Raw genomic sequence first — 15,311 nt, forward strand, 5'->3', positions numbered from 1 at the left:
TCGGTTGTCAGCCATAAAAAACAATAAAAAATAAAATAAAATAAAAGACATTTGCCCAACTAAGAATTGCGCATAAAATAAAACTGATAAATTCGTCCCACCATCCCCTCTACAGGTGAGGGGTCCTCAGCTAGCGATATATAGAGCAGAATCATTAGTGTGCATGTTTCTGTCTAACAGCTGGATACCAGCGAACAACATCTGTCTCCTTTACAAAAACACTGCAGAAAGCCAGCTGTAGTCACAACACACACACACACACACACACACACACACACAGTTAGAAATATAGTGTGTACATGTACACAGCGTGTCCATCCACTGGATATGCTCCTAACTGTGTGTGTGTGTGTGTGTGTGTGTGTGTGTGTGTGTGTGTGTGTGTGTGTGTGTCTCCCAAAGCAGAAATCTCATCCACATTCCGATCTATTGTAGTGTGACAGCGGGGCGGCGATGTGTGGAAACGCCTTCTCTACTGCAGTTTTATTGCTGTAATTACCTAGAAAAACAGTAACACTCCTGATTATAATTAAACTGTTTGTTGGCTGCACTAAAGCTTACTAGGATGCAATAAGGAAATTCATTTAATGGGTTTTAGGGAGGTTTTTTGGGGGGGAACCGACAAAATTATATAATTAATCACAACAGCTTAAAATATCCAAAATAAATATACATTTATAAAATAGAATAAATTAGGCTTACTAGATTACTCTGAAATTCAATTGATGTGCATTGACGGATGTGCGTATATCAAATTTACAATGGCAATTAAATATATGAATAAACTGACAATCATAAAAATAAAAAAAAATCAATAATACATTAAAATATAATTTAAAACACAGATTTGCATATATCATCTATATAATCACAATTTTTTAAATATTTTAATCGATTGAAAGCCTTAAAAATTATGATAAAAAAAAAAAACTAAATAAGTGTGCATATTAAATATATAATGCCAAATAAATATATTAATAAAATGACAGCCCAAAAAATAAAAAATAATAAAACTCAATAATATTTTTTTTTACATTTTTAACATTTTTATAAAAGCATTTTAAATTGATTGATAGCCCTAAAAATTAATAAAGATTAAAAATCAGTATGCATATCAAATATTTAATGCAAATGAAATATATGAATCAGTTAACAGCCCTAAAAATAATACATAATAAATTAAATTAATAATAAAATAAATAATAATTTAATAATAAATACATAAAACAATAATAATAACAATAAATTAAATAAATTAATAAAATATCAATTCGAATAAATTAGCATAACTAGAGTTTTGTTTAATTAAATTGACATGCATTCACAATTTTTTGACAGCCTTAACAATAATACTAATGAAATAAGGAATTAACATAGGGGTATAATAAATTAATAAATGATCTGTTACACTGTAAAAAATCCAACTTACGTTTTGTATGACAAATTCAGTTTTTAAAGTTTATTCAACTATTTAACATGAAAAAAGTTGAGAAAAGTTGAGATAACTCAAACACGTAAGTTGAGAAAACTCAAAAATGTCCTGCAGCTGGCCAGTTGCCTTAAACTTTTAAGTTTTCTCAACTTTTTTTTTTTACAGTGTACATCTATTACCAAAGTTTAATAAAAGAGGTTTAGAGGTTTGTTAAAACCATGAAATGTTGAGCGTTGTGCAATTTATTCAGCTTAATCAACTACCGCTCGCGTAGTCAAGAAATAGTTTGGCAGGGTCATAGAATAAAACCGGTCCAAAAGATGTCGGTTCCCATTAAAAACGAGCAGTAAAGATGTGAACCTTTAGCTTCAATTAATACATCACAGATGTTCAAGTACTTAAGTAACAGAATGTTTTTCATTCCAATAGATCAAACTACTGGAGTCATAAATTCATATTTGTTGACATCACCATGGTATCTGATCTATAAACTGATCAAACTTGAAATGTCTACATTGGCCTTGACTGGGAACCATCTAGCTCTTCAAATACAAATATACTTAATCTGTCAGTCCAAATAAATGGACAATTAAGCTCAGATGTGAATCGTTCCAAACGGGATTTCTGTTATGCGGCTATTCAGTGTATCTGATCCAGCGAATTTGATTACATCAGAGCTCACACCATTCCTGGAAAAGCAGATGAACAAACAAAACCACACACAAATATTCACAAGAGGAGATCTTTGAATTAGTGAGGCATTAAGGGCAGCAGTTACCTTTAAAAACCCTTAAATACCATGCATGTTATATTTCCTCCAAGTGAATTAACCAGACTGCCACCTAACCAAGACGTTTAACACTTAAGTTGTGCCATTCCAGTGGTTATTTATGAGAAGATGGCTGCCATGATCATTAAAGCAAACCCACCTAGCATGTAGTTTACCATTAGCATAACACATAATTCTCTTTAAAATGTTTTAGCCATTTAGTACAAAAGACAAAGAGAACAAAACTATACGCTGTACACAATATATTTCAAAAGAACATCATTAAAACCAAAGCCAAAAGACACAAAGTACAGCCTAACGCTTGGATCCATCAATGTCTACACTGAAATTTATAGGACTTAGCTTAGCTTTAGCTGTCTTTAGTTGTGCCAAACCAGCTAAAATGACCAGCGCATGAGCTCACATTATGATCATAACACTAAAGTACCTCATAAAATGACATTAATGTGAAAAAAGAGTAGAGTTATGTTTTCCCCGCTGTTTTTAAGTATGAACATGTGGAACAAATTTAAGGAACTATCTGACCTAAAGGGCTTCTTTATTTGCTGGGAAACCACGGATTAGAGAATGGATAATATTCCACATTAAAGACACAGATGGAGAAAATAAAATGTATTATAAAAAATAAAAAAATTCCTGCAACATGGAAATACAATAGATTCAATAAAACAGAAACTAATAGACAAATAATATTTAAATAGATAATTTGACATCTCATTTCATTTTTGTAAATTCTTAATACATTTCTTGAAATAAAGAAATAAATAGGTTAAAAAAGATACTTCAATAGCTATCAGTTGAAATATTTTGTTCAAATTCTTAGTATTTTTGTTGAAATACATTTTTATGAAATCTTAAATAAAAAGAGTATGATACTATTACTTATTAATCATTTTCCCCCAAACAGAAACACAATAGTCCACATGATGGTACAGTGTTTACATAAAAATATGATATATAAAATATATAGTGCTTCTCATTCCACAGTTAAGTAAATGTATCTTTTTGATTCTCAATCAGCACAACAGCCCTTTTCCACCATCGGGCCAAAAGGTTCTAAGAATGCTAAGGAATGGTTTCAGTTATATTTCCACTTGAGCCGAACCATTACAATGGAAGCTTGTTTCCGCTTTGGAATAAAACACGTTAAAAGATAATTGCGACTTTTTTCTCACAATTGCGAGTTTACATCTTGCTATTCTTTTTTCTCTCAAAATTGCCTGATATAAACTCACATTTTCAAGTTATGAAGTCAGAATTGTGAGAAAAGTCAGTATTATGAGATATATAGCCAGAATTGTGAGAAAAAAAGTCAGAATTGCGAGTTATAAAGTCAGAATTGCGTGATATAAATTCAGATTTTTTCGCAATTTAAAGTATAAAGTAGCAATTGCGAGTTACAAAGTCCAATTATGAGGGGAACGCATTTGCGAGAAATACAAAATTAGTTTTTTTTTCATTCCAATGCGCTACTTTTCCATTGTTCTTCTATTGTTTTTCTATGTAAACGTGCGCTAAACGAACGTGTATAACCGCGGCACTCGTGTCTTTTGCAGCGTCGTGCGCGTAACACAGCGTTCTAAAACACGGTGCTCAAGTTAAAGGGACAGTGTGTAGTTTTTTAGGTATTTTATTATCTAAAATCAATATTTTTATTTATAAATATGTCCTCAATGGGGTACAAATACCTCTGCCAATGATATGACTTATCCTCGTAAACGAAGAATTTATTATCTTTATATACATGGGACGGGTAGGTCCACGGAGGCTTCCATGTAGTTCCGCCATCTTGAAAAACTATAATAGCAGAGAGGGACAAAAAGTACTAGGCCAACATGTTTCCACAACGCGTTTTCGTTCAGAGCTAGCGTCACGTGACTGAAACCGAAGAGCAGAGCAGTGAGAGGCGCTTCACTGCCCCGGCAAGTTTAAAAGGCTGCACTGCACAGTTATTTATAATGGAGGACCATACATATGCTGAGTCACAGGATAAGGAGTCCTCGTCGTTGAAAAAGTCCAAAATAGACCGTAAAACGAAACGTGACCGGAGATTACAAAAAACAAGGGTTAATGTCGGGATAGCTTTTTCCAGGTGGAAAGAGCTAATGCAGCAGAAAGCTTTCAAAAGAGACACTGAAGTTGCCTACTTTCTTCTCGACAGGTAAGTCAATGTTACGGTCTTGAAATAACAAACCTGTTCACTTCAAAGAAAACTCGAAGTGCTATTAGAAGACATCCTGTCATAGATTTTTGGTACCTAACGGCTACCAGCGAGGCGCTGGAGAGCACTATTCGTTTGAATGCAAAATACAATTTCACCACTAGATGGGAGAAATTCCTACACAATGTCCCTTTAAAATCAGTTCAACTTTTAAAAAACGCGTCTCGAGACCTTGCGTTTTTTTCCCATTCCACTGCCCGCGCCTTTTTCCTTCTGTGTGAACGAGCTCTAACGCGGTCTCATCAACTCTTGCTTTACCAAGGCAATGACTGATGCATTTGTATTACATCCCAAAGAGTGGCCGTTATCAGACCCACAGTGGAAAATGAAACCAGCTGGGCCGGATCGGCACGGATAAGCAACGAGAACGTTTTGGCTCGACAGTGGAAAAGTGGCCAAAGAGTTTTACCCAGGAGAAACAGAAAATGTCTGATGAAAATAAAGCGACAAGGAAAAAGTAGAGGTGGAGGATCAACTACTTGAAGGTACAAATACGTGTGACACACAACACAATGGACGAAATCCAGTTTGGAAATGATTTTGACATATCAGACAAACACAGCTCCTCTGGCTCTAACGTGAAGTAGTTTCTTTACTAGTGGTGGAAATGTCCTCATACTCGTTCAACTGCAGACGTGCTGATTGGAAACAAAAACATTATTTTTCCTCTAAGCAGCTCACAGAGCCCCGCCCACATTTTCTCAGCCAAACTCCATCAGTTCTCTTTTTTCCTGACGTGAAGCAACCTCACCTCGTTTGGCCAGGGGTTCAAAAGTTCAGGGCTGCCAGACTGTTTTTGCAGGCCCTCTTTCATTTCTGTCTTGCCCTCCCCTGTTTTCTCGCTTTTTCAAAGGGATCTCGGCATGAATGTAAGTGGATTAGCTCTGGCTCGTTCACGACTCATCGAGACGAGGAAGGCGGGAGAGAGAGAGACGAGGTGTCATGACTGCTATTAGAGATTGTAGATATGGAGAGAAAGAAAGTCAAACAGGTATGGATGGATGGATAAGATAGATTATCAGGAAGAAACAAAAAGAACAGTGACATACATAGACAAATAGATAGATTGATAGGCAGACAGATAGAACGACAGACAGATGATAGACAGACAAACAGACGATAGAGAGATAGATAGACAAAAGACAGATAGATAGACAGACAGAAAGAGAGATATATATAGACGATAGATAGACAGACGATAGATAGATAGATAGCTATAGACAGACGAACGATCGATCGACAGACGATAAATAGACAGACAGACATACAGAGACAGATAGATAGGCAGATGATAGATAGACAGACAGAAAGAGAGAGATAGATAGACGATAGATAGACAGACGATAGATAGACAGACGATAGATAGATAGATAGCTATAGACAGACGAACGATCGATCGACAGACGATAAATAGACAGATAGACAGACATACAGAGACAGATAGATAGGCAGATGATAGATAGACAGACAAATAGACAGACAAATAGACGATAGACAAAACATTTAATATAATTAAAATACAAAATATCTTGGGAAGATCATGATCTTGACCCCATCTTTTTTCCGCACAGATCATGCGCTCACCCTGAACTCTGGTCACTGAGTTCAGCAAAGTCTATCAAATCCAATTTAAAAGGCAAAGGAGCTTCTCATCTTCTCATCTTTAACTCCAGGATGTCAGTTAGGCTATTCTGAGTCCTAAGAGAGGTTAAACTCCACCATCTCTGAACAAAAGCCAGCTTTGTTTGCTGTTCTTTGTGCAGTTCACCCTTTTAGTAGCTTAAGGGCCCCAATGAGTCAATGCAAGTGTGTTTTGGTGAACAGTAGAGCGTTTCCTGATACACAAACACTAATCCAAGATAAAGACCCTCCTAAAAGGCATTGGATCGGACCACCACGGTGAAAGGAAACAGACACACTTTCTTGAACTGAAGAGAATGTCTAATTTGTCTCTCACTGCGGAGAAAATTCTTGCTATTGTATGAATGAGGCGCCCAGCAACCGGCGACGGGGGAAATACAAAAGGACAAAGAAGAAAAAGTGTGCCAATTCAGTCAATTCATGAGAGAAAAAGAAAGAAAGCTTTGGGTATGATGGCACGAGATCTTATAAACACTGCATCAAAAAAAAAAAAAAGAAAAAAATGTTTATGTAATGTGTATATATCAGATTTAAATGAAGTTATTATAAGTTATTAATTTCAATTATATATATATATATATATATATATATATATATATATATATATATATATATATATATATATAATTTAAAAATCATAAAAAATAATCAACAATAATAACATTATTACGTTAATTATTATATTATTTGTATGGTTTTATTGGTATTATGAATTTTAATTATATATATATATATATTAAATATACGATTAAACATACAGTGCTATGCATAAGTTTAGACACCCATGCTAAAGTTGACTAAAAAGAATTAAAAATAAAATAGCCCCACATCATCACATAGCCTTCACCATACCTAGAGATTGGCATGGGGTACTTTCCATAAGATCATCTCTCAATGCAAATCAAACTAGCTATTAGGCTAACTGAAATAAAACCATGCCAATCTCTAGGTATGGTGAAGGCTATGTGATGATGTGGGGCTATTTTAATTCAAAAGGCCAAGGGAACTTTAACAGGATGCATAGTATCCTAAATTTAAAAAAAAAAAAAAATACTTAAAAATAAAAATCTGCCTGCCTCTATGGGAATTTAACATAGGGGTGTCCAAACTTATGCACCCTGTATTTTAAGGAAGAACATTTATTTATTTACGATACATTATTCATTCACAAAGAAAATTGGTGTCCTTAAAGGTTGGATTTTTCCTCATTTTTTAAATTAAGGCATTAAGTTCAATTTCCAAAAGATGATTTTTTATTCCTCTTTTTAGTCAACTTTAGTATGGGTGTCTAAACTTATGCATAGCACTGTATATACATGTGTTTTTTTTCCATTAATTGACAGCCTTATTTAATTTGGTTTTATTTGTCCCACAGTTCCAAACAAAAATGAATTAGGAACATCTGATTTTCCTTTTTTGAAAATCAGGTTGTCATGACATGGCCAATCTTTGTTAAACAAAATGTCGCTGCAAGTGATGTTCGGATGTTACGATTATATAATATTATGGATTTTCTTGTGCATTCAATTTAGCGAAACAGTATTTACCTCAACTTCAGAAGCTGCGTAAAGTGTGACATAATCTGCTGTGAAAGCAGTGACAACTAGTCAAGAAGAGATCTTTGCAGAAGACGTTTTGTGGAAAATGCGATCAGAGGTCGGTTTTGGCAAGGAGGCTGATGATTAGAGGAGGGATCTTGTAAAGCTACTAATTGTGCTAATACACTGGACAGACTGGACTAATGTTTATGCTTAGCAGGGATTTCTGTCTTACTCCAAAACATCCCTTTTCACTCCGGATGATTACTTTACTAAGAAAGAGTGGGCGAAGCGTTAGTCAGTCAGTGAGTCTATTCACAATATTTCATATTAACTATTTACTTTCTAAACTCATAAAACAACTCTATACAATACACTTCAATGATATAAAATAATAATAATTATTATTATATTTAATATTGCTGTGCCTAATAAGAGAATATGAATTAGTGAATTTGGCATATAAAAAAGAAATCACAGAAACGCCTGTCAGTCTTCAAACAAAACAAAACAAAACACAACTGACTGCTGCTAGTGTTCAAGCTAAATAAAATAAAGAACAAAACACAAAACAAAAAACAAATGCCTGCCAGTGTTCAAACAAAACAAAACAAAACAAAACAAAACAAAACAAAACAAAACAAAGAAATGCCTGCCAGTGTTCAAACAAAACAAAACAAAAAACAAATGCCTGCCAGTGTTCAAACAAAACAAAACAAAAAACAAATGCCTGCCAGTGTTCAAACAAAACAAAACAAAAAACAAATGCCTGCCAGTGTTCAAACAAAACAAAACACAAAACAAAAGAAATGCCAGCCAGCGTTCAAACAAAACAAAAAACAAATGCCTGCCAGTGTTCAAACAAAACAACAAAACAAAGAAATGCCTGCCAGTGTTCAAACAAAACAAAAAACAAATGCCTGCCAGTGTTCAAACAAAACAAAACAAAAAACAAAACGTAAAACAAAAGAAATGCCTGCCAATGTAACCCCAACAACGAGCTACTGTGTAAACAAAAATGCCACAAAATCAATAAAACACATATATTGTCATACGTTTTCCCTTGACATAGGGCATAAGAGTTTAGGACTACAATATCTTGATCTCGGATGACGAGAATTATCTAAACAAAAAATAAGTAACTCTGAAAAACTATGCCCGCAATCGAAACCATACACATAAATGTGATAATCCCTTTAATACGCTTACAATCACAGCGTTGTTTACATCTAAGTTTATTTTAAGCCAAAGATTAAAACAACACAACACTGTTGTTGCGGCATTGAACTAAACAAACTGCAGGCATCTGATTCTCTGGGAATGTCTAATGACACAATGAATCATTATAATCGTTGCTCGACTAATGAATGCTGGCAAGACATCGACGAGGCAATAAAACGAGGGAATAAATTTACGTGTTTTTATTTTGCGTGTTTAATAAATGTCATAACCATAAGCTTTCCATAAATCAGTAGAGACCTGCCAAGATGGAGTTCCCAATCCACTATCCATCATGGCGTAATTAATGTCTCGCTCACTCATCCCCTTTGCTTTCATATGAGTCAGACTTCCCATGATGCAGCCCTTCTGAGACGGACCAGGGAGAGGCACTTTTTGGGAGGTCTTTTTATGCTCTTCAAAATGACCAAAATCATACCCAGTTTTGCTGTTGTACAGTATGCAAACTGAGTGAACCCATTTGATTCATGTGCATATTTTGCAGTACGCTAGCCATGCATGCTAAATTAATTCACAAATGAACCAAAACTGGAGATATAACATCAAATCACACCCTTCCGTTGTATGTCACATTTCTTTTCCAAGATATCTTTCTGGAATTAAAAATAAGATGATTAAAAAACAGGCAAAAATGCTGAGAACCTTGGACGAGGAGAGATAAAGAAATAAACAGAGAGAGATTGGGTAAAAAAAAGCACTTTTCAGTGGCTAAAGTTGATCAAAATGAAGAGCTCCTCTGATGCCATCTGGTTCTCAATCCTAATTCTTAGGTATCTGGCATGCATACAAAGATTAAGGATTGACCTGGCTATACAAATAATCACAAAAAATGGGGGAAATATCTTCTAGGCGGAAATCGGAATCCCAATGTGGCATTAGAATTAAGCTTAATTCTAAGTCTAGTCTTAAAAAAAAAAAATGTTTACTCATTTTTGAAATCGCCAGAATGATTGATTTATTTATTTATTCCAAGAATGATTGATTGTTTTATTTATTCATTCATTCATTCATTTTTTGCCAGAATGATAAATGTTGGCCACAAAAGTATGTATGTATGAATTAATGAATTCATTAATTCATTCCCAGAATGATGATTGTTGGCCGCAGGAGTATTATTAATTTATTATTTATTTGTTTAATATATATTTATTGCCAGAATGACAAATGTTGAAAAAAAATAAAAAATAAAAAAATAATTATATATATATATATATATATATATATATATATATATATATATATATATATATATATATAATATTATTATTATTATTATTATTTTATTTTTTTTAATACATTTCAAATCCATTAGTGGGAAACCAAACCAAAAAAAAAAAGAAAACTCGCCAACATAACAAAAAATCAAAGCAAATTTGTCCTAAGTAGTAGGCTACTATTCCTAATACATGAGACCAATTGAGTGCACGTGAAGACAGAAAAACAGAATTAAAGATATATATAGTAGACTCCAGAATTTAGCTCAATTTCCCAATTCTTACAGGCATTTTACTGAAAGCTTGAATGTAATATTCACACGTCAGATGCATTTGCTCTGTTTACTCATAACAAATAATGTTTTATTTACGCATAACAAATTATGTTATGTTTCTCTGAAGGATAGAAGAGGGAGTGTTACCGCTGGTTCCATGACCCCGAGTTGAAGACTATAAATAGAGACAGAAAGAGAGAGAAAAAACAATTCTAAGAAGTGCACTAAGAAGATGAGCGAGTCTAATTGGGGTCTTGTTTTAGTCGCCGTCTCTCTGATAACACAGAAAGCTTCCTGAGGCATTATAAGTGCTGCAAACACTGACCTACATTCAGTCATACAAAAGTCCCTCCCTCCCAGATGAGGCCTTCAGAAAGCGTTTACGCTGATCCAGAGTCAGTCGCTAAGCATATTTATCCGACCATTTCACAAAAAGGTTTAATTTCTCAGTGATTTTGTACATGATTGTAATGACGGATACCAAAACACAACTGTACTGTTAACAACAAGTATTGTTAAAATAAGCCAAAGCATTGTGGAGATACAGCGTCATGTTTCCGTGAACATTTCCGTGTTCTTCGTCAAATTCATTGAAGAGCTACAAGAATGGTTTAGTCTATCAAAAAGCATTTAATAACTTTTTGCTAGAGGGGTCTGATGATGATCTGAGGCAATCTGAGGTGAAAATCAGACGAAAGGCCCTATCATACACTGGCGCCGCAAGTGTTTTTTGCTAGCCTGACCCAGTCATCATTTTCACGTCCTGCGCCGCGCTTTTTAAATAGCAAATGCATTTGCGCCCATTTGTGCGACCATGGGCGTGCTGGTCTGAAAACGAGGTGTGTTCTGCCACATTGTTGGCACGTTGCTATTTTGAGGCAACTAAAATAGACTGCGAAAAATTTCACTATTCACTAAAAACTAAAAAAAAATTTGTTATTTAAAGAACGCGTTAGTAATGAGCGCCTATAGGCGGGTCCACAACGTGCAGACACTTTGTCCCGTAGATGGTCTGCTTGCTCGCTTTAACCTGCGCGCACGAGCAGATCCGTTTCCTCTCTGCAAATTCCGTCATGTAAATAGCGAATCCGCCATGGCGCGAGCGCAACTGGCTTTTAAAGGGAATGGGAGAAGAGACTCTGATTGATTTATTGCACGTTATGCCTAAAAACACACCCATTACTCATCAAGAGAATAGGGACAACCCTTTTAGACCATGCGCCGGGAGCACCGACCATTTTCCCCGTCGTTAAACTAGCAAAAGTGGATTTGTACTCGCCCTAAGTGCACTTGCGCCATGCGCTTTAGACCACACTCTTAGATCGTTAAATTAGGGCCAGACTAGGACGAGTTCGAAAAATTCAAAATGGCGGGAAGATTTTTATGACAGAACTCAACATCCTAAAATAAAATAAAGTATTTTCTCTTTGTAATTTTTCATTGAAATGTAAATTTCTCCGCTTCTAAAACAACTTTCCTTATTCTGGTGACATCACCAAGTCCTCCCTTCCAACTTCCTGTCAGACCTTATTTCACAGTCCAATCAGTTCTGATGAATAAAATCAAGTCTTATATTTGTTTCACTTGGAAATCAACCCACGAATGTTTTTTTGTATGAAAATATTTGAACATAAAAAAGCTCTGAAGCAGTTTTCAGTAATGTTTATTAAATAACATAGTGCCTGTTTATTTCGAGACATCAAACTCCTGTTGGATAGCAATAATAATGCTTGAAAGTAAATTGAATGACAATTCATAATAATTATCCTTGCAATAACATCAACAACATAGTCATTGATGTCGCAACGACTGTAATTGTCAGTGACATCATTGAACAATCAGCCATTGTTATAAAGCAACAACACAAGATGATTCATAAGCGCAGCTACATGCTAGATCCCTCAATCATCCGTTCGTTCGCGTTCACCTGAACGGCCATTTTAAACCCCACTTCCTTAAATAAACACACCCCTCCATTTTATAAATTCTTTAAGCTCGTTATGTTTAATTATTCATGCCTCAGAGGAGGCCCGTTCCCGCAGTGCAGCGCAGCACGTCCACGCTCCATTCCAGAGTCACAGAGACAATGACATATTTTCCCAATAACACTGCGATTACAGACGCAAATTTGCTCCGAGTTTGTCATTTGTTGTCTGAGTGGAAAGAAAGAGTTCTCCTTGAGCTGCAGAACTCACACGATCCACCGCCGTAAGCGTGTTGACGTATTGTTACGATGTTCCCCTCATAAGATGGAAGGGAAGGACGAATGGACAAACCGGGCAACAACGGCTTCGGCCAAAAGCTTTGTGTGTGAATACAGAAAACGAAGGTTGAAGTGCTGATGCTGGCGCTTTTCTACGCTCAAACCCCAAAACCAAACAAATTATACTGCTGTGCTGAGGGAGACGGAGCTTCACAAACGTGACACTAACAAGAAATATAACAAAACAAATCCAATCAGCTTAGGAATGTAAATATGGGACCAGAAATACATATTTAGGGGGAAAAAAAAGACACAAAAAACAATGTTTATCTGTTTATCTATCTACCTAAATATCTGCTTGTTTGTTGATTCGTCTGTCTATCTGTGTCTATCTTTTCATAAATCTATACAGTATATTAATATTTGTTTGTTTATCTCTTTGTTTATCTGTCTGCCCACCTGTCTGTCTATATATCTGTTCATTTATTAATTTACATATTTGTTGTTTATCTTTCTGTATACCTGTTTGATTTTCTATGTTCATTTATCTTTAAATCAATGTCTTTATCTATTTGATCATCTATCTATCTATCTATCTATCTATCTATCTATCTATCTATCTATCTATCTATCTATCTATCTATCTATCTATCTATCTATCTATCTATACCATTCTGTCTATTTAATTGTCTGTCTGTCTGTCTGTCTGTCTGTCTGTCTATCTATCTATCTATCTATCTATCTATCTATCTATCTATCTATCTATCTATCTATCTATCTATCTATCTATCTATCTGTCTGTCTGTCTGTCTGTCTGTCTGTCTGTCTGTCTGTCTGTCTGTCTGTCTGTCTGTCTATCTATCTATCTATCTAGCTAACTGTATGTATGTCTATCTATCTATCTATCTATCTAGCTAACTGTCTGTCTGTCTATCTATCTATCTATCTATCTCTCTGTCTGTCTGTCTATCTATCTATCTATCTATCTATCTATCTAGCTAACTGTATGTATGTCTATCTATCTATCTGTCTGTCTATCTATCTGTCTGTATGTCTGTCTGTCTGTCTATCTATCTATCTATCTTATGTCTATGTCTGTCTGTCTGTCTGTCTGTCTATCTATCTGTCTGTATGTCTGTCTATCTATCTATCTATCTATCTATCTATCTGTCTGTCTGTCTGTCTGTCTGTCTGTCTGTCTGTCTGTCTGTCTATCTATCTATCTATCTAGCTAACTGTATGTATGTCTATCTATCTATCTATCTATCTAGCTAACTGTCTGTCTGTCTATCTATCTATCTATCTATCTCTCTGTCTGTCTGTCTATCTATCTATCTATCTATCTATCTATCTATCTATCTATCTATCTATCTATCTATCTATCTATCTATCTATCTATCTATCTATCTATCTATCTATCTATCTAGCTAACTGTATGTATGTCTATCTATCTATCTGTCTGTCTATCTGTCTGTATGTCTGTCTGTCTATCTATCTATCTATCTATCTATCTATCTATCTATCTATCTATCTTATGTCTATGTCTGTCTGTCTGTCTGTCTGTCTGTCTATCTGTCTGTATGTCTGTCTATCTATCTATCTATCTATCTATCTATCTATCTATCTATCTATCTATCTATCTTATGTCTATGTCTGTCTGTCTGTCTATCTATCTATCTATACCATTCTGTCTGTCTATCTATCTAACTGTCTATCTATCTATCTAACTGTATGTCTATCTATCTATCTATCTATCTATCTATCTATCTATCTATCTATCTATCTATCTATCTATCTATCTGTCTGTCTGTCTGTCTGTCTGTCTGTCTGTCTATCTATCTATACCATTCTGTCTGTCTGTCTGTTTATCTATCTATCTGTTTGTTTATCTTTCTCTCCACCTGTCTGTCTATCAGTCTATCTATTTTAGTTGTTTAGGTATTCAGTAAGTGTAAACAGCAGACTGTTATCCCTGACCCCGCATTGAGACAATAGTTCTACAACAATCCTGTCAGTCTCAGCTACACACATCCACCCACATCTCGTCAATTAAACACACAAAGACATCAAGCTCCACGTGAACTCACCAGAGAAGAAGTTCTTAGCGCGCAGGTAACTGACACTCAGACGCAGGATGGAGAGTTTGTCCAGGCTGCTCGTGACCTCCTCGGGAAACGGAAGGAGACTGGCCAGCCGGTCCAACTCGGAGTTTAGCCGGTCTCGATGGCGTTTGGACGGGTTAGACTTCCCCCCTTCAGTTGGGGGCTGCTTCACCCTGAGTACGAGAGCACAAGAACCAACTCTTAAAATCACATTCAACAGCGTTTTTCATGACCCCAAAAAGGGTTGCAGGTCTGTTTGGACAGAATCACAGACAACATGAAAATACTGAAGCCACATTCAGAGAGTCCCACGGATTTGCACAAGCTGTTTTTACTAAATTTACTCAATTGTCAACTTTCCTACTCTACCTGTCACGTTTAATAATTTTGCATATTGTTGGGCCTGTGCTGTTCTCAGTAATACTAATACATTTCAGTGTTTGATTTTAAGAAAATTTGTGTGTACCTTAGTTTGTACGAATAATCACATTTGGGTCACCACCCCAATGTAAAAGACACACACACACACACACGTTGGTTTTCTATGTTTTATGGGGAATTTACATAGACATAATGATTTTTATACTGTACAAACTGTATATTCTATCCTGTAACCCAAAACAAAAATGTCCCCACAAGGACAAATATTTCGGATT

The 15,311-nt window shown here is 35.4% G+C and overlaps 1 protein-coding gene across 1 annotated transcript in view; it reads right to left on the reverse strand.

Moving 5' to 3' along the window:
• The window catches only part of ahr1b (aryl hydrocarbon receptor 1b), a 45,428-nt gene that overhangs the window by 27,476 nt on the left and 2,641 nt on the right, over positions 1-15,311 (reverse strand). The window contains exon 2 of the mRNA XM_084417926.1: positions 14,641-14,828. Coding sequence (XP_084274052.1) covers positions 14,641-14,828 — 188 coding nt within the window. The remainder of the gene's footprint in view (positions 1-14,640; positions 14,829-15,311) is intronic.

The sequence above is a fragment of the Rutilus rutilus genome (assembly GCF_951802725.1).
Source record: "Rutilus rutilus genome assembly, chromosome: 8".
NCBI classification, from domain to species: Eukaryota; Metazoa; Chordata; class Actinopteri; order Cypriniformes; family Leuciscidae; genus Rutilus; species Rutilus rutilus.